The 18,371-nt window shown below is 42.0% G+C and overlaps 1 protein-coding gene across 4 annotated transcripts in view; it reads left to right on the forward strand.

Annotated features, from left to right (window-relative positions):
• The window catches only part of mtor (mechanistic target of rapamycin kinase), an 83,906-nt gene that overhangs the window by 11,927 nt on the left and 53,608 nt on the right, over positions 1-18,371 (forward strand). For all 4 annotated transcript variants that reach the window (XM_035644862.2, XM_035644864.2, XM_035644865.2 and 1 more), the window contains 10 exons: positions 4,929-5,179; positions 5,290-5,376; positions 6,932-7,099; positions 11,174-11,286; positions 11,674-11,836; positions 12,280-12,372; positions 12,754-12,900; positions 13,483-13,625; positions 14,613-14,775; positions 16,069-16,214. In XM_035644862.2, coding sequence (XP_035500755.1) covers positions 4,929-5,179; positions 5,290-5,376; positions 6,932-7,099; positions 11,174-11,286; positions 11,674-11,836; positions 12,280-12,372; positions 12,754-12,900; positions 13,483-13,625; positions 14,613-14,775; positions 16,069-16,214 — 1,474 coding nt within the window. The remainder of the gene's footprint in view (positions 1-4,928; positions 5,180-5,289; positions 5,377-6,931; positions 7,100-11,173; positions 11,287-11,673; positions 11,837-12,279; positions 12,373-12,753; positions 12,901-13,482; positions 13,626-14,612; positions 14,776-16,068; positions 16,215-18,371) is intronic.

An 18,371-nucleotide genomic window follows, 5' to 3' on the forward strand; every position in this document is an offset into this window, starting at 1 on the left:
AACACGGACTGCGAGGAAACTTATGGGAACATCAACCTCAGTTTTAAAGGTCACCAAAGGGAAGAAAACAGAAGTTTCAATTTTCCAACAGTCAAAATGTCATTCAGAAAAGGCATCGGAGATGTAAAACACGACATTTGCACATGGTCACGATTTACCGCCTCAGTTCTTTGGGGACATTTAGACTGATAATATTCTAGAGCCCGACCGATATATCGGTTGGCCGATAAGATCGGCTGATATGAACCTTTCACAGACATATCGGTATCGGCGCTTATGTAAACAGATGTGAAATCTTTTTATCAAACAGAATAGACAATTCAGAAAAATTTGCATTTATGTTTACCTCAAGCCTAAGCCTCCATCACATTTCTTTGTCATGAAGGTTTGATAAGGACATCTTAGGAATCATTAACAGATTGATAAATTATAATAATTATATATATATATATATATATTGTACTCCCTAATATTGAAAAATACAAATTGGTCGGTCTTTATAATATTCTAGCTAAAAACATGTCTTTTTTTGTCCTTCTTATAAAGAATTTACAGCTCATATGTTAAAAGATGACAAGGTGGTCACAGATAAGAAACATTTCCTATAGCATCAGTACACAGTGATATAAAATGTTTTATGTTTCTCTGAATTTATCAATATTTAATTGTGGAAAATCTAATGTCAATATCAATCTTTTGGTACAGGTGTGACTACCCATTTGCCTGTAAAAACATGAATTCTTTCACAGAATCCCCTCAGTTAGTTACAAGGCTGTTCTGTGGAAAGAGCTCTGGGTAAAACACACCATTTAGATCTCAGGCTCAGTTTTTCTTTGATCGGAATATGATTTCTCTCCAGAGGAACTCGATACATCTTCAATTATTTGACTTGTTGAATCTGGCTCACGTACACCACTGAAATCCTGCTTGTCAAAAAACACACATTTTGGCCGAAGCGTCATGTATGGTTTGGCCGTTCTGCTTTCATAAATCTACAGCTCATTATGAATTGAGTGCAGAGAAGTGATATGAAAAGTCAATAGCAGCTATTGCTTTGGGTTTTGTGAGTTGTGGAAGCCTTGGCTCTTCTGGATCTGATTTCTGGCTTGTGTCTGATCTACACCCAGCTAAATCTCCAGAAGGAGCCTCTGCCAGTCCAGAGAGAAATGTAACCACTTCACATCTTTCAAAGTGGAGATATTCAATTTATGGTGATCCACTTTAGACAGACTTAAATCCTCTGTCTAATATATTGTACATCGCTGTTTTTATGTTTGAGTTGTGATTACTTATACGGCCCTTTTCCACATAAATGTATAACCGTATCAACTGAAGCATTCGTCATCCTGTTACTGTCAAAGTCTGTTTTGTCAATATGTTTGTTGTCATAAACCGTCTGAACAATGACATGTATCTGACAGAACAGAAGCACTGAGGCAGCGTCTGTATGGAAAGATTAATTCATGTCCAAATACTGTCTGTACTTACCAGGTTTTACATCTGGGTCATATTCTTTCCCAGCCGTCTTCCTGCTCGATTAACTCTTAGATACCAATGGCTGCAAACGGCGAATTCAGGTAAACGTGGCTCTTATTTGAAGCAAGAGTATCCACATGATGTGGCATCTGTCTTAAACTGGCAGCCCTGACCGGCTACAATGTTCTCTACTTCCCACAGTATTAGAGAAATAACACAATGAATGATTTTGCTCCTCTTCGAGCCAAACTAGTTGTGGGGTAAAAGGCCCACTGTAAATATTTGGATTCCTCCTCTGCTGACAGTGATAAACCACAGAAACTGTCACGATAATAGCTTTTTACATGCCTTCTCATGGATGGAAAATTCTAAGCGGTTTGTCATCTGCCATCAATCACCGGGGATCTTGAAAATTCATAATAATGGCAATAAAAATGCTAATCTGTCTTTCGTCATACGAATTGTGTATGGAGAACTCAGGTCTCTCCGCGCGCCTGGTCCGGTCGTATGTCTCAGTACGTGACCTTGGACGATATGGTAATAGTTTTACCAGTTTGTTCTGCAACTAAATGGACTGTGACGGGAATTGGAGGCTGCGTATCTGCTGGCAGATTTGTCAGAGTCAGTGTGTCTGGAGCGCTCGCGTCTCTGGCAGCACGTGTTCGTGTTACGCGGGAGGTCAGTGGCTGAGGCCTGTCTTCTCACCTGACTTCAAACAGGACCAATCACGTCGCGTCAGAACATCAGGGTCACAACAAAACTGAGGAAATGATGTGTGATCTCTCCTGAGTATGTTTTTTTTTTCCTCCCTACACATCTGAAGCCTGAATTACTATAGTACTGCTGCCTAACTTACACTGATGCCTTTTTGTGGACTTTGAAGATAACAGATGTGTAGCCATCTTGTCATTAATCTAGAATAGGTGAAGGCTGCGGTAATACAAGCTCCAACAGAGAAGCTGTCCTCTTATCTATGTGCTACAATCGGCTATGTCTACAGTCCAGTCTGAGGGGAGACGAGTGAAGCAGCTGTAACTGTACTCCTGCAGAGGGCCAGTGAAACGCTGGATACCAGACGTCTGTATTCTCAGATGTCTTGCAAAACTCTGTAGCCCCGCGTCGATATATGGAAAGGCCGACCCCATTTGCATTGTCTGTCATGGAAAGCATGAATAAAACATCTTAAGAAAAGAAATATGCATTTTAAATGTAAAAAAAAAGGACCCCCATTGTTTTTTTGTTTATTTTAAGGAAGTTGTTCTTTCTTAATCTTAGCATGGCTGCCAAATGCCTCATGTGGCTCCTTAAGTTCTCCAGTTCATGAAGCGATTCTGAATCGCGGTCGGCAGCGCTCACCTGAGTATCAAAATGGCACTATTTAAAAGAAAATTAAGGGGCCGGGTTTGTGTGGGCGTGTTGCTTCAGGTACTCAAGCAAAGAATAAAATCTGACCTGAGGAAGGTTGGATTGAGTCGTAGATCCATGAGCCGGAAAACTTATCAGACACCAAAACACTCTCCAGATTGTACGATGCCCTGGGAGATTGATTTTTACAAGTCTGTCGTCTCACCTTTCATTGCGACGATTTCGAGGTGAGCAAAAGTTTGAGTCTTCGCGTTCCGACTTGAACCTGTCTCAATAATAATAATAATAATAATAATAATACATGGGATTCTGTCTTGAATGTGAGCTTGTGCTTATTTGTTTGATCAAGGTGGAGCTTTGACATAGCATTGCACTTGGCAGAATTGGACACAGCTGAAAGCTTTTAACTGAATGACGTGGGTAGGGCTGTAACATATTATTATTTTCATAATCGACTAATCTGTCGTTTATGTTCTCGATTAATCAATTAGTGGTTTCTCCATAAAATGTCATAAAATGGTGAAAAATCCTCAAAATGATATTTTGTTTTGTCCAAACACCAAAGATATTCAGTTTCCTGTCATAGATTCCCATTCACATTTAAAAAGCTGAAATCAGAGAATTTTGCCCTTTTCCCCCACAAAATCTATTTGAACCAATTAATCGATTATCAAATTAATTTTGTAGTCGAATACTAAGCGATTAACTGTTGCTACTTTTTTCTTGTTTTGCCAGAGTCTGTACCAGCCATCTCACTGAATGGACTGAAGGTGCTTCCTTCACAGTGCTAACAATCTGAACTCCTGCAAAATACCTCATGACGCCAAAACAAGATTGAAAATTATCCAAACATAGAAGCACTACTCTGTTTATGTTGGCAAAGTTACTTTTCCATAGCTTTTCTTGGAATTCAAACAAGACAAGGAATTTGAATTAGACCAAACAAACAGGACATAGTCATCAACTACAGCAATTAATCCTTGTCTTATTAAAAAGTAGCAGAAGAAAAATATCCTTATTTGAATTTGTTGGCAAGCAGCATAATGAAGGTTTGTGCCAGAACTGACAAGCGTCCAGCAGCAACAAGCCAACAATATTGACTCACCTTTCCTATCGGCCCATTATTGTTGTCAAACCTAATATCCAGCAACAGAAGCATGTTCAGCTGTATTTAGTGCGGTGAGGAGGTGTTGATTGGGACAGTAGAGCGGGGGTGGGCCTGCGATGCAATAAATCACCGTTGATATAAAACTTGCACACTGGAGAATTATTGTCTGGCCAACGGTCTTTGAGAGTCATGACGACACAGTCTGCTATCGTACATATTCACACGGGGCTTTGGCCAATGAAGTTATAGCTGGAATTGGATTTATGGTTGTGAAATGAGCTCCAGAACTCGTGATGGTCTGGTCACATTTTGGGGGGAAAAAAGCAAATCGTTTCAATGGAGTGCTTTTATTCTTCGAGCTGGAATCGAGCTGGAGGCGTTATTTTACTGTCTGGCTGCAGAAAAGACTCACTCCTGCTTACTGGCACTAGCGCTGGCTTCACATAGTGAATTAAAGACAGTCTTTTCCCCCACAACCAATAGTCAACCTACCGGTTCTTTTTACAGGGCTAACGCTAGACTGAACTACATTTAAGCGATCATTATCCTCTAATATTTTATGTGCTGTAATACCTAGTAAACAGCAGGAATGATGGGTTCCGTCATTCTTTCTAATTTCTGAAAACAAAACAGATATCCATGCAAACTGTAGATATTCCATCGATAACATCTGATGCACACGATGAGGAAAATACAGGTATCGCTTCCAATCAAGGAGACAAATGATTATGCTTTTATGAAATACTTGAAAGTTTAAGTGGATTGTACATTTGAACATTGGAGAGTCTCCTGCTGTCGTCTCCTTTTTGAAGCTGTTGCATTTGTAGGGAATGAAATCTAATGAGTTATTGGAGGTGGTGGTTGCTACTTGCTCACCACAATAATAATGTCTTCCTCAAGAGTGTGAGTTGCTCGTGGCTGCATGATCAGCAAGTTGCAAACACCAAAGTGAACCCCCTCTGTTTCCCCTCCCTCCCAGCCGACTACAGCACTAGTGAGATGCTGGTGAACATGGGCAACCTGCCCCTGGATGAGTTCTACCCGGCCGTGGCAATCGTCACGTTGATGCGCATCCTGAGGGACCCCTCGCTGTCCAACCACCATACCATGGTGGTCCAGGCCGTCACCTTCATTTTTAAGTCCCTCGGTCTCAAGTGCGTCCAGTTCCTGCCCCAGGTCATGCCCACTTTCCTCAATGTCATCCGGGTCTGTGATGCCAGTATCCGAGAGGTAGGCAGACCCACAGAATAAGAGGGAAGAGGCTTCACCCCTCGTTAATAATCAATTATTCATAAAGAAGTTCTCTTACACTCTTTTTTTCCGCTCTTGTTGTCCTCCAGTTCCTCTTCCAGCAGATGGGAATGGTGGTGTGCTTTGTGAAGATCCACATCCGCCCCTACATGGACGACATCTTTACCCTCATCAGAGTGAGTAGACCCCCCCCCCCATCCCATCTCTCTTCCTTCCTCCTCCTCCAAATCCCTAAACACTAATCATCCAGCCTCTCTTATTTTCTCGTGAGTCAGGCAAACAGCTGCAAACTCTTAATTGCACTCGGTTGTGCTCTCCACTTTCCTCATTAGGAGTAATGTGTTCAGTGCCCCTGGATGAAGCTCTGGCTCCATGTCACGCAGCAATACGCATCATGTTTGGTGTTAACTGTCAAGATTAAAGAGGCTGTGGGTCTGAGACAATGAGAAATCATGTTATTTATTTTGATAGTCTTTTTCCCCCACTTTTAAGTCTTTTATTTGGAGTTACACTTTTAACTGCTGCGTTAGATGCAGTTCTGATGAACATGTTGTTTCATTCTCAGAGGAAACTTGAGGGTGACTCCTGACACTCACTCTTATCATATGATGTGCACCATCTGTCAAAGCTTTAGCCCCCTGTACTTGCACAAATACAAATAATCATATAGCAAGGCACTAATATCACATGACCATCCTTCTATTGGGATTTAGGGCGCGCTGTTACCGACACTTTTTTTGAAATGGCGGTGTCTCCTCCCGGAGAGAAGTAATTGAGAGAACTGGAGCACTGCGCCTCGAGTCCGTCTGACTTAATAAATGGCGAGCGAAACAAAGAATCTATTCATTTTTTTTTGTTGCTCCAGATCAGCTCCTACATCCAGATGAGGGGGCTGGAATAGTCATTCAGGATGTACACTCACTTGCACTCTAGTCAGCTGCCACAGGCGGAGAGAACAGGAAGTTGGGGGCTGCTCGAAAAAACCTCTGGTCACTGACAAAACACCTCGGCCAGATCTCACAGCTGAGGCCCATTGACTGACGGACGTATTGCGTGACTTTCAAGTCCACACCATGACCCCGGCCGTTATTATCTCTAATGTAAACAGTGGCCGTGTTGACATTTTCCAAAATTTACGCCATGGGCCACGCAGAGAGGTGATGTCAATCAAAGCTGACAGGAAATCGTCTCCATTCCTCACCGTGGAGTGTTGTGACTGTATCCCCTCTCTGTCCGTGGCACACGATCGCAGAGGGGACGTCTGTCCAAAACGTCTCTCTCTCTCTCTCTCTCTCACACTCACTCCATTGATGCTAACACATTTTGACCCAATTACTCAGGCCAGCGCTATATCAGAGCAAGGTGGAAGAGGCTGTGCTGTGTGCTAGGTGCTTTGGATGCCCCCTGGATCTTGTAAAAAAAAGTTTATATGCAGAATTTGGACTTGCAGTCATTTAGGTCACTCTGTTTTCGGCAAGCCGAGTCAGTCTTGGTAGCTTAGGAAGTATTAGTTTTATGCATTTTTTTTTATTATTGAAGGAAAAATTTTGCGATTCTCTTCATAGACTGACCAACAAATATTATTGAACTGTAAAATTACTGAGCTGTAAAGTAATTTTTATCATTAAATTATATCAAAGCTTGGAAACTGAGAGCTAGTGTCTTTTGTGCTTAACACCACTAGGACAGAGTTTATCAACACACACTAACACATTCTGCTCTGCGCTGCAGGAGTACTGGACACCAAACAACCCCATGCAGAACACCATCATCCTCCTGATCGAGCAGATTGTGGTGGCACTGGGCGGCGAGTTCAAGCTCTATCTTCCTCAGCTCATCCCGCACATGTTGCGCGTCTTCATGCACGACAACAGCCCCGGGCGGAGTGTTACCATCAAGGTGAGAGAGAGGTTGTGCAGTTCACTATATGATTTTTGAATGCGTGTGAAATTTATGTCATCAGAAAAATGAGCGGAGTTTAAATTGAGTTATTGCTGAAGGAAAATCTACAGAATAAATGATAGAAGGGGGGGGGGGGGGAGGAAAAACGTGAACACATATTGCACTAAAATAATAAAAACAGTAAAGAAACAAATTCAGAAAGAAAAATTTAAATAGTCACAGAGTTCGAACAGTTTAAAACCAAGTGCTCTCAAAACTCTCAGCAGAGGCTTAACACATAATTATTGCTTGAGAACTGGTTGAAACTGCCATTTATGCTAACTCAGCAAAGAGCAGAGCAGTAACAAAAATGACAAAAGTCAACTTAACAAACTTGCGATAAAAACTAAATAGGCAGTGTCATCAAGATATTTACATTGTGCTGAGTCACTGTCAATTTCTCTGTTTCCTTTTCGTTGGAGGCCTTAGATCAAACCAAACCAACTCTCTCTTTTTTTCAACATTAATTAGTCCCTGCCTAAATATGTTTGATGATGCTTTTAGGAAACCACATAGTAGCCTAAGGCTATACACTAATAGTTTTTAGTTTAAAACACATCACTTATACCATGTTGATGTCTGGTGTGCATAACACCATTGAGAGTTTGAGTCCCGAAATCAGAGACTTTTGGAAAAGTTGCCGGACCCATTTTTATTTTGAAAACTCCTGTGATGCGTTTTAGTGCAGACTGACTGAAATTGAGACTTTGGGAAACAACACAGACACCCACTTTCGCTACCTGATTGGGTCTTACTAGTCACAACATATTCTGCCTTGATACGTCACGGTCCTGTCAAATGATCCGTTTGCAGTAGAAAACAAAACTGCATTTCCCTAGAGTGCCAGCGGTGAATGCAACATGGATAAGGAATTACAACTGTTGCCAACCCTTGCTGTCAGTAACAGTTCCACCTTTATGTTGGTCCAATCAAAGAAATCCCCGCTCTTACTTTTTCACCATGGGTTTTCCTTGTTCTGTTTTCTGCAACTAAGCAACCGACTGCAGAGTAGACAATCTGCTTCCTGTGCATGCCCAGTGTACGTGAATGGTCCCGCATGTACGGTGGGAGGTTATATCTGTTACCGTCCACTTTTCATCAGCCCAATTTTCATCAGAATCCACTGATTTGGCTGAGAAATGATCTACTCATAAAGCAACCTGGGATCAGATTTCCTCTCATTGATCTCTCATTCAGAAAATATATTTTGTGCATTGAGCAGCAGAGAAGGAGGGTTGTTGTTTGGCTGCAGTGGGTGCAGGCTGTTGACGGAGGTAAATGCAAGTAAACTGTTTTATATAACACTGTAAATGTTGCAAATTTGTGCTGTTGTGAGCATACCGGTCACTGCCAGCTGCGCAGCCCAGTTCACATTGTTCCCTGTTCCCCCTTCTCTTTGCCATATCACAAAATATATATTTGGCCAGGTGCATTTCAGTCTGACTGGACCTTAAAATCCCCTAAACAGGACAAACCCTGTGCAAGAGAAAGAGTCAAGATAACTTAAACATTTAGATGTGCTTGTATTCTGTACTGTTATCTATATGTTTCATCCTTAGGAATGTATGAATCACTGAGAAGGAAATATCTGTACACTGAAATACAGTATAAGCTGGGTTGAGATTAAGAAGAGTTTAAGTTAAGTGCCTACTTTTAATAATGACATTTAAATGGTAATATGGATGTCATAGTATAACATGATCCTAAATAATATGTAATTTAACTGATTTTGTTTTTACGTCAGAGTTGACCACTCGGCTCACTTTGACATTTGTAAGCTGTACTCTTGTGTGTCATAAATCTCGTGGAGAAAATGACCTAATTAGGCTGGGAAAGGTCATTTCTTAGATTTGAGTTATTTGAGTAGATAATTTGATTTCAGCAGCACTGCCAAGGGGAATAAGTTTTTAAAAAGTACTCCCATCTCTCCACACTCTTTGAGGAAGCACGGGGACTGACTTATTGTGGCACTGCTCTCTGTTCATGGTTTTCATCAATATCCATCAAGACCATTCGGGTCTAAGCTGTTCCCTTGTAGTACAGCAGTTCAAAGACTGTATAGACTTGTAGCTAACACACTCTCCTGTTTCAGCAGCCGCTGGCAGTAGTTGTCAGGGGTTTCCCCTCAAACCTTAAATCATGCTTTAGGTAAAGACCACAAAAAAACAGAATCACAAGGAGCACGGTCATCCAGTGCTCTCCCCTCCAGTGCACTTTGTCTCCGAGGCTGCAGTATTCGATAACCCAGCAGCCCACGGTCTGGATAGTCTATAACTGGGTCTGGAGTCTAATCTTAAACACAGGATGGGGGTCATGAAAAGGGGGACTTGAGAATCAGGTTTCCTTCTCGTCCAAACTGGAAGAAAAGAAAAACATACTTCCATCATTTATGGAGCACACACGCACACTTGAACACCTCCACCTCGGCTTCCTGCTGTCTCGCCGTGTGCTTTTCAGACGTGCGGTTGGAGGGAGGGGGAAAAGAGCAGAAGCAGTCGTAGTGTGTGTGTGTGTGTGTGACAGGGTCTGGGGTCGATTTGTTGGCTGCAACATACGTCATCCTTCAAGACCACCATCCAACTGCGTATGCCGTTCACACATGGTGCACACACTATGACTTGACCATCGCGCTCAAGTTCAGAAACCTTCTCAAAAAATAACCACAAAGTAAATGTCAATATTTTTTATGGAAGATGTGTCATGGACAACTGGCTGGCTAGATGGAAACAGCACTCAAAACACCCAGTACGCCCTGCTGATACATCTATGAATTTAGAACTTTATGTTCAAGCTGTTGTGCTGTGACGGTTTCAAAAATTCCCTTGCAAAATTACAACTTGGTGTCAACCTGTCAGAAATTACATGAAGAGTTTCCACAGTGCTTAAAACAATCTGAGTGTTCATTTACTTCACGAGCTATGTCTCCATCCAAATGTCATGCGAATTTTAAGACGGAAGAAAAGAAAATGCGAATTACGTGCGTTTCCATCATCTGGTTTGGATAAATATAAACTATGTCAGTATAAACTAGTCCAGTTTTGTCAGAAGATGGTGGTATAAGATACGTAGGCCTACCATAGAACAGTAGAAGAAGTAGAGGTTGCAAAGTAAAACAACAGTTGGCTTTAGCAACGTGCCCATACGACAAGCTGTATGTTTGAGAGAGTTCTGCAGGAGTTACTTTCAACTGAGCAAGTCATGTGAGTTGAATGTCCGCTACGTCAGAACTTATTCGGCCAAGTTGTTTCCATCTCGCATTTTGCACATTAAATCTTTCTTGCAAAAGACAAAACAACCTCGAGCGTGCATATTAACTTTTCTGTGATTTAAAATTTTGCCGTATATATCAACTTCTTCTAATGCGATACTTCAAAATGCCCATCAAAATAGGTTGATGGAAAAATAGCTACTGACTATTCATGATGAGAAGAAAAGTCACTTTAGCTATAGTTGGCCAAAACGCCATCCGGCATTCAGCCTCGTCCTCATGGCATTTGTTCTCCCTTACAATCAAACCATTCCATTTCTTCGAAGGTAATTGTGTAACTAGTTTGTGTGCCTTAACCCGTTAAGACCAAATCCAACAAAATTAAGACCTGGTGCAAAGTTTGCATGCAAAAAAAATGTGAATGTTACATTTTCAGAACACTTTTCTAGACGGCGCCTTAGGTCATAATGGCTCTGGATGGACTTTGAAAACCATGTTTCTGTCAGGGCTTTCATCTTTGGTTTGTTTCAGTGTATTTGTACATGACTGTAGCTCCAATGCACTTTGTATTGGATCGTCTGGTCCGTTTGCTGTGAAGCTGCATACAACTCAAGTCATCTGGTCGTTCACCCACTCAAAGCGACGCAGAGCTTTCCTCTGGCTGGCATGTACAGTATGCCAGCATCTCGCCAGCAAATAAAGCACCATCCGGCTTTTCCTTTAAGAATCCCTAAAGGAAACCATTTCGCCCTAACAACAAACTCATTAAAATGAACTGCTCGCGTTGATTGTTGCGGTATGTGGCATTGTGCTTTATTTTGCAGCTGCTGAACGCCATCCAGCTGTTTGGTGCCAACCTGGATGACTACCTCCACTTGCTGCTTCCGCCCATTGTCAAGCTGTTTGATGCCCCCGATGTGCCCCTGCAGGCCCGCAAGTCAGTACCACACTTGGCTGTCCCTGTGCTCATGCGGCTCATTGGATTTAATTGATTAAACTTAATTGTATTATTGTGTCTCCTATATCAGATTTCATTTGTTATACAGTGGCATCGCAGAAATATAAAGAATGAAACAAGACCATTCCTGTGATACTTAAAAGAAGAGCTGGGTTACACTAGTAGAATGGTTTACAGCACAACATTTGTATGTAGGATTCTTTTAATACAAAAGAATTTAGCTGACAAATACCTCAACATGCACATTCCTACTTGCTGATTTTCAAGAAGTCCTTCACAGCAGGCCTAGTCTCTCTTTGTCTCTGCGTTTTTACTTATGTCCGTGCTGAAGCTGAGTGTTTTCTGCTTTTCCTCCGTGTGGCTCAGGGTCTCCTTGGAGACACTTGACCGGCTGACGGAGTCCCTGGACTTCACAGACTACGCTTCACGCATTATCCACCCAATTGTTCGGGCACTTGACAGCACGCCCGAGCTGCGCTCCACCTCCATGGACACCTTGTCCTCGTTGGTGTTCCAGTTAGGCAAAAAGGTAACTGTAGCTGTCCCCGTGGGCTCCCGTTAGATGTAGCTATTATTCAGTATACCGCTTACAGCCTCCCTGCTGCTGGCCCCAGTCTTTATTACTTCCTGCCAGACTGCTGATGTCATTGGCCATTTGGTGGCGGGGGGTAGTGTTTACAAGAGGGGATGAGGTCACATTCACCCCTCCCCTTCCTCCCCTCCCTTATCCTGAAACCCTCCTATCGTTTTTCAGGCGTAACCTCAGAGCCGCCAGCCGACATGCGTGCCACGTCTGGCAGCGAAAGGGGGAGCTTTTGATCTGGGACTCGTGGCGGTTAGATACAAGTGCAGAATAGCACGATACTCCATTATTTGGCTCAAGATGAGGGGAAAGAGGTAGCGTAGAGTAAACCACATAAACCATACACACACCCTTTTATTTACACTCCTTCCCTTCCCTCTTATTTTCAGTACCAGATCTTCATCCCCATGGTGAACAAAGTGATGCTGAAACACAGGATCAACCACCAGCGTTATGACATACTCATATGTCGCATTGTTAAGGTAATGTATAAACATAATTAAACTATTAATGCTATGCACAAGTCCAACATGTCTCCTGAATTCTCTGCCTCAATACAATCCCTCATGACACAGTACCTACACGTGGTCAAACAATAAATCACATCATCGTAAATAAACAACGCTTTTTATGTGAAGTGCACCATAAGCAAGTCATTACCATGATCTGTTTATCAACAGTGTTCCCCCGGGGAGGAAATGCACTTCTACATTCACAAAACATGTTTTGAGGCGTTATTCAACAGTCTGTGTGTGGGCTGTGTGTTTGTTTGTTTGTCTGTGTGTGTGTGTGTGTGTGTGTGTGTGTGTGTGTGTGTGTGTGTGTGTGTGTGTGTGTGTGGCCTGTGTTTGTGGTCACAATAGGGCTACACTCTGGCAGAGGAGGAGGAAGACCCTCTAATCTTCCAACATCGCCAGCTTCGTGGTAACCAAGGCGACACTCTGGTCAGCGGACCAGTGGAGGCGGGGCCTATGAAGAAGCTTCATGTCAGCACGACGGCACTTCAAAAGGTCAGACAGGACGATTTTCATTTTAAAAACTGGTCGCTTATATGAATACTTTCTTAGAGACTGGTAACACCATGACAAGACGTCCAGTATTGGTTTTCACTGGCGTACTTGTTTACTGCCAATATTGTTATTGCGTGCAGTAAACAGTCCTGTGTATGAGCCCGTACTTTCCTTGTGGTGATGACGTACGGATCAACAAACCAAAACTGCTGACAAAATAACGGAAAAACCTGAACAAATGAGCAGAGAAAAACACAATGAATTCTACTCTACATGGCACATAGGGTCACTGGATGGATTAATGGGTATGAAAATGTGCGAATCATTTGCCTATGGCCTTAACAGCAACCAGATACACAGTGGGAGATTCACGCACAGACTGACACAGCACTCACCGCCACGATCATTCAAATAAAGCAGACTTTTGGAATACTGCTATTCCATTCTTTGGATGATTCTTTTGATGACCAGTAGCTTAAGCGTTGTGGCCAGATCATCCCACACACATTACCTGGAGAAAGTGTGTTGCTCCCACGTAGTTCCCATTGACTTCAGAAATCAATGCTTTCTGTGTGTTCGCAGGCTTGGGGCGCTGCCAGGAAGGTGTCCAAAGATGACTGGCTGGAGTGGCTGAGGCGCTTGAGTGTCGTCTTGCTCAAGGAGTCGTCCTCCCCAGCCCTGCGATCGTGCTGGTCGCTGGCTCAAACATACATCCCTCTTGCCAGGTACACCACTTCTGTCGTAGAACCTGTTGAGCTCACGTTGTCCTTTTATTTTTTTGTTCTTGTATCGTGTCTGTAATGCTCCACATTCGTGGTAGGCCGCAAACAATTGAAAATAAATATACAGTGGCTTCAGAAAGTTACTTCTTTTCAGTAAGACGTACATTTAATTTTGTCACTTTGTCATTATTAGTTATAGAACATCTATAGATAGATGGGCAAATTGATCTATTCATAGTAGAGCTGCAACAGTTAATCGATTAGAAATTGATTACTAAATTAATTGCCAACTATTTTAATAATCAAATAATCGTTCAAGTAGTTTTTTATGAAGAAAAAAAGTCAAAATCATTTTAGCTTCTTAAATGTGAGTATTACTTGGTTTCTTTGCCTTTCTATGACAGTAAACTAAATATCTTTGGTGTGTCAGCTGTGGCATGTTTGAAAGTGTTAATTATGAGCTATCATTAGTAGGATTTGTATATTCTATTATTGTCCATGTCTTCATGGCTTAACATAATCAGAACTACTAAAATTTGCCTCAACATTAAAAATGGTTGCCTGTTTTTATGTTGCTGCCGATCTGGTGTAATTCCCCACATTAATGCGAAGACATAACAGAATGCAAAGCCTCTCAGGGTTTGGACAGCCACCTTCTAACAAAGCTGTGAAACATCAGCTGTTGTTGTTGTTGTTGAGCTGCTCAATGTGAAGCTGCTCAGACACCAGCAGCACAAGACTGATGTCACTAGTTTCCAGATGTGTCTCTGTGTAACTGTAAACTTGAAGCAGATTGTTACAGAAAAATGTAATATCTGCTCTGTGATCAAAGCTAACAAACAACATTGTACTTGGTTATTCACTTATCATTTTCACACTCTATACAAGAATCTTGAAGCTGATTGATATACTGCTCCTGCTCCTGAGATAAAATCTAATTTGTTTGTCTTTGTTTTTAATGCGTAAAATTATGTTTCTGTGGCCCCACAGGGACCTGTTCAACGCTGCCTTCCTGTCTTGCTGGTCCGAGCTGAGTGAGGACCAGCAGGATGAGCTCATCCGCAGCATCGAGCTGGCTCTCACCTCGCAGGACATCGCCGAGGTCACACAGACCCTGCTCAACCTGGCAGAGTTCATGGAACACAGTGACAAGGTCAGTGACCCGTAACTGCCACTTTAACCCTCAGGTTCACACACACCATGTTTTGTTAGGGTGGTAGCAGCTTTATGTCAGTTAGAGTTTGTAAATTCAAGGTTTTGATATTAGCTAGAGAATTCAAATGGGCTGACAAGTAGGCCCAGCCATCATAAATCTACAAGAGCTACACATTATTCAACTGTAACTGGTCCATTTGGAACTGCTCAGGCCCTCTCAGGAACAGAAAGAGCAGGCCCATTGGATGTAACACGACATTACATGGACTATGTAATGTTAAATTACCATTTGATAACAGGCTGAACTTCAATGTGTCTCCAGTTGGTAAAGCAGCAGGATTCAAGCCTCATCTCTTTTTATGTTGTAGTGGCCCAGCGTAATTCATGCCTTGTCTTCCATTGTCATCCACAGATTTTCAGACTAAATTTTCCATGTTTTGTTGAATCCAATTATGCATAGTTTGCCAGTAAGTCACACGTCGAATCTGACGCACGGTAAAGTATATGACTGCGAGCAACAGGACCTACATTGTTGCTCAGTGAATTTATCAAAACAACAACAAGAGAAACCACCCAGGGCTCTTCGTTCGCCCATGTATTTTGTACGAGTGGGATGCCTGCGCTTCGTCACGAGCAACTGTGATGTTGGCACAGCGCATGTGGCATTGTTTAAAATGGACGACATGTTGTGGGTTTGATGCTTGTCCAAACTACGATACATTGCATGCTGCTTAACAGTTACTTAACCGGATCAGAAAACACCCTGGCTACTATGATTAGGATAAAAATTAGGGAACGGGAATGTAGGAAAGACCGCAGCAATGCTTTGTTGCGCAGGTGTCAGGAGGCTACTGTAGGTTTAACAGAGAACACCTTTCTGTTTGTCTGCCGTCTGACCACACATGTTGAGCTAATTAATGACAAGGCTGTTGAGTTGAAGGCAGAGACCGTCACGGTCGGGTCATAATAATAATGGGTTGCAGCAGGCACCTCCTGCTGCGAAGCTGCGGTAGAAACACAAGTGTCCTACTCGGAGCCAGTGGAAAGAAGGCCATGCAAAGTTTTCTGTCGGTGTCAAACACATCCAACTACCTCATTCTAGTCATTCACAACAATCGATTTTATAGTGTACATTAAAAAACAGTTAGTCAGTGAGACCTTAGCAGAATTAGTCCTGTTGATGGCGCAAACTAAACTAGTTGCAGGTAGAGGACAGGAGAGGTCACAGAAGTTTCATTTCATTTTGGAACAAACTTGTTTTAAACAGTTAGTTTCTTCTTCTTTTTTCCAGGGCCCTCTGCCTCTGAGAGACGATAATGGTATTGTGCTGCTCGGTGAGCGAGCTGCCAAGTGTCGTGCCTACGCCAAGGCTCTGCATTATAAAGAGCTGGAGTTTCAGAAAGGTGCTTCTCCTCTCATCCTGGAGTCTCTTATCAGGTAGGTCCCAGAAGCAAACTTATTTTTAATTTTTTTTAAATGTGAAACAACCGCGGCCTTGATGAACTGTAAGCCGCTGAACTCTGCCTTTCGTTTTCTTCACAGACTGTTGCTGTAGGTAATGGTCCTACTAAACTTGTTTGGTTATGTAATGTCTCCTTTGGTCCAAATCGATAATTACAAAAAATCTCTTGTAAACTTTGAGATCACGACATCATTCAGTCAGTGGGAGGCAAACGATTGGTAATGTCTGCAGAATCATAAAAAACAGGTTTGGCAGGTTCGTCAGTGATTAACAATTTCTTATTGCTGAAGACAAACATTAAACTTCCCTCTCAGAGTCAATTTTATATCAAAGATTATTATACATCATATCCTCTTGTCCCATAACCTTTTTGATATGTCCTGTCATTTTTTCCAACCCCTTTTTCTCATCCCTCTTTTTTTTCTTTTTTTTTTTTTGCGACTTTGGCATGGTATCGAGAAATCTGTTTTCCAGGCATCTAATTGGACGCTTGCCTCCTTTTCATCTGCGAGTGTCTGGACTTGTGTTTCTCAGGGGCCTGTTTTCAATTTCTCAGGAGCCTTGATGATGATGAATGATGGGAGCCGGCACTCTGGTGTTTTCAATATCCCCATCTGGTTCTCACCTCTCCAGGATTTCCCATAAAAGATCTAGAGGCTGGTGTGCAAAAAGCACCGCGTAACCTGGCTATACTGAGTCGTGGCTGTATTGGGGAAAAAATGGCTTCATAGCTAATGCACTCTATGATGAGATGGAGGCGTCGTCACTGGAATTTTAATACCTGATGAGTCATGGTGTTTATTAGGGCTGGGACGATGCGCTGATTCGATACTATTGCGATACTTTGGTAGCGATTTGATATTGATTGCGATTTTTAAGTATTGTGAATCTATATTAGGATTTTTTTTGCAATTATTAACCTTTTTAACACAACGTCATGTATATCATGAGTAATTTTTCCCAAAACAATGTGCAGCACACTTCCGGCAGTCTTTCAGAGTTGTGTTTCAGCAGCATCATTGCTATTAACCTATTGGCTTTGTCTGGAAGCACATGCTAAAGAAAAATCTGTCATCAGGATTTCCAACTCACGAGGTCATTTCCTATCCGTCTCGGTTAGCAGGAAATTGAAGTGTCATCATTCTACGTTACTGTTAAGTCATTAGTCTTTGTGACAAACTGACTTAAGAAAAAAAGAAGGATTGCCATACATAAGTGAATTGTTTTGTTATTTTTGTCCCACCCAGTGTTTATAATTCCGATTTTTTTCAGGAATTGTTCCATGTATTCTCTAATGGTTTGTCAGTTAAAATTGCAGGGTATTAAATCTGAATCTAAATAGTATATAGTACTCATCATAGTACACATTTCACGAGTTGGAACTGGTATGAATAGTGTGTGAGGGATTTTTCAGGAAATGAAAATATCTTTATTTTCAGGCCCTGCAGCTTTGGGTAGAGCCATGGGCATATGTCACATTTTCCACATTATTCCCAACAACAGAGGGACACTGTTTATAGAAAATTTGGCAAATGGCGTTATTGGTTCATTGTGCAGTTTCTTTAGATGGCTTTTTCTCTAATTTGACAGCAGGTTTTATAATGTAGTGATGGGGGTGAATGTGGGTGTTATAGGTATCATGAAATCTGTAACAGGAAAGTTCTTGATAATTCACAGATAAACTGAATTTGGTGGTTCCATTACCAGTGTAGTGAGTAGAGCTGATTATTGTTGCATCTGGACCATGTGTTAATAATAACTGTGTGGCCACATTGTTACCACGAACCATAGCGATGCTTTGGAAATGGAATTTTAGATCAAGTTAGTTTGTTCAAATTTATAAAGTGCTACAAACTGGTGCGCAAAATCTCATCTTATGCTGGCCATCCAGTGTGGTTCATGTGCACTTATTTATTTTGATCTCTGGGCTGCTTAATCGGAATGGATGTATGTGTAGAATGGGGTGGACACACAAGCAGGAAAACGTCTTGCAATGCAGTAGCCCTGCTGTGTACCACCACTGTGGTTGAGATCTTCTACTTTTGTAATGACTGTCAAAAGAGTGGTTTTCCACTGTCTGATGAAAATAACAGGTGGAACAGGTGAAAGGTAGGTAAGCACAGTTTCTATAA

This window comes from Scophthalmus maximus, chromosome 3, assembly GCF_022379125.1.
Source record: "Scophthalmus maximus strain ysfricsl-2021 chromosome 3, ASM2237912v1, whole genome shotgun sequence".
NCBI lineage: Eukaryota > Metazoa > Chordata > Actinopteri > Pleuronectiformes > Scophthalmidae > Scophthalmus > Scophthalmus maximus.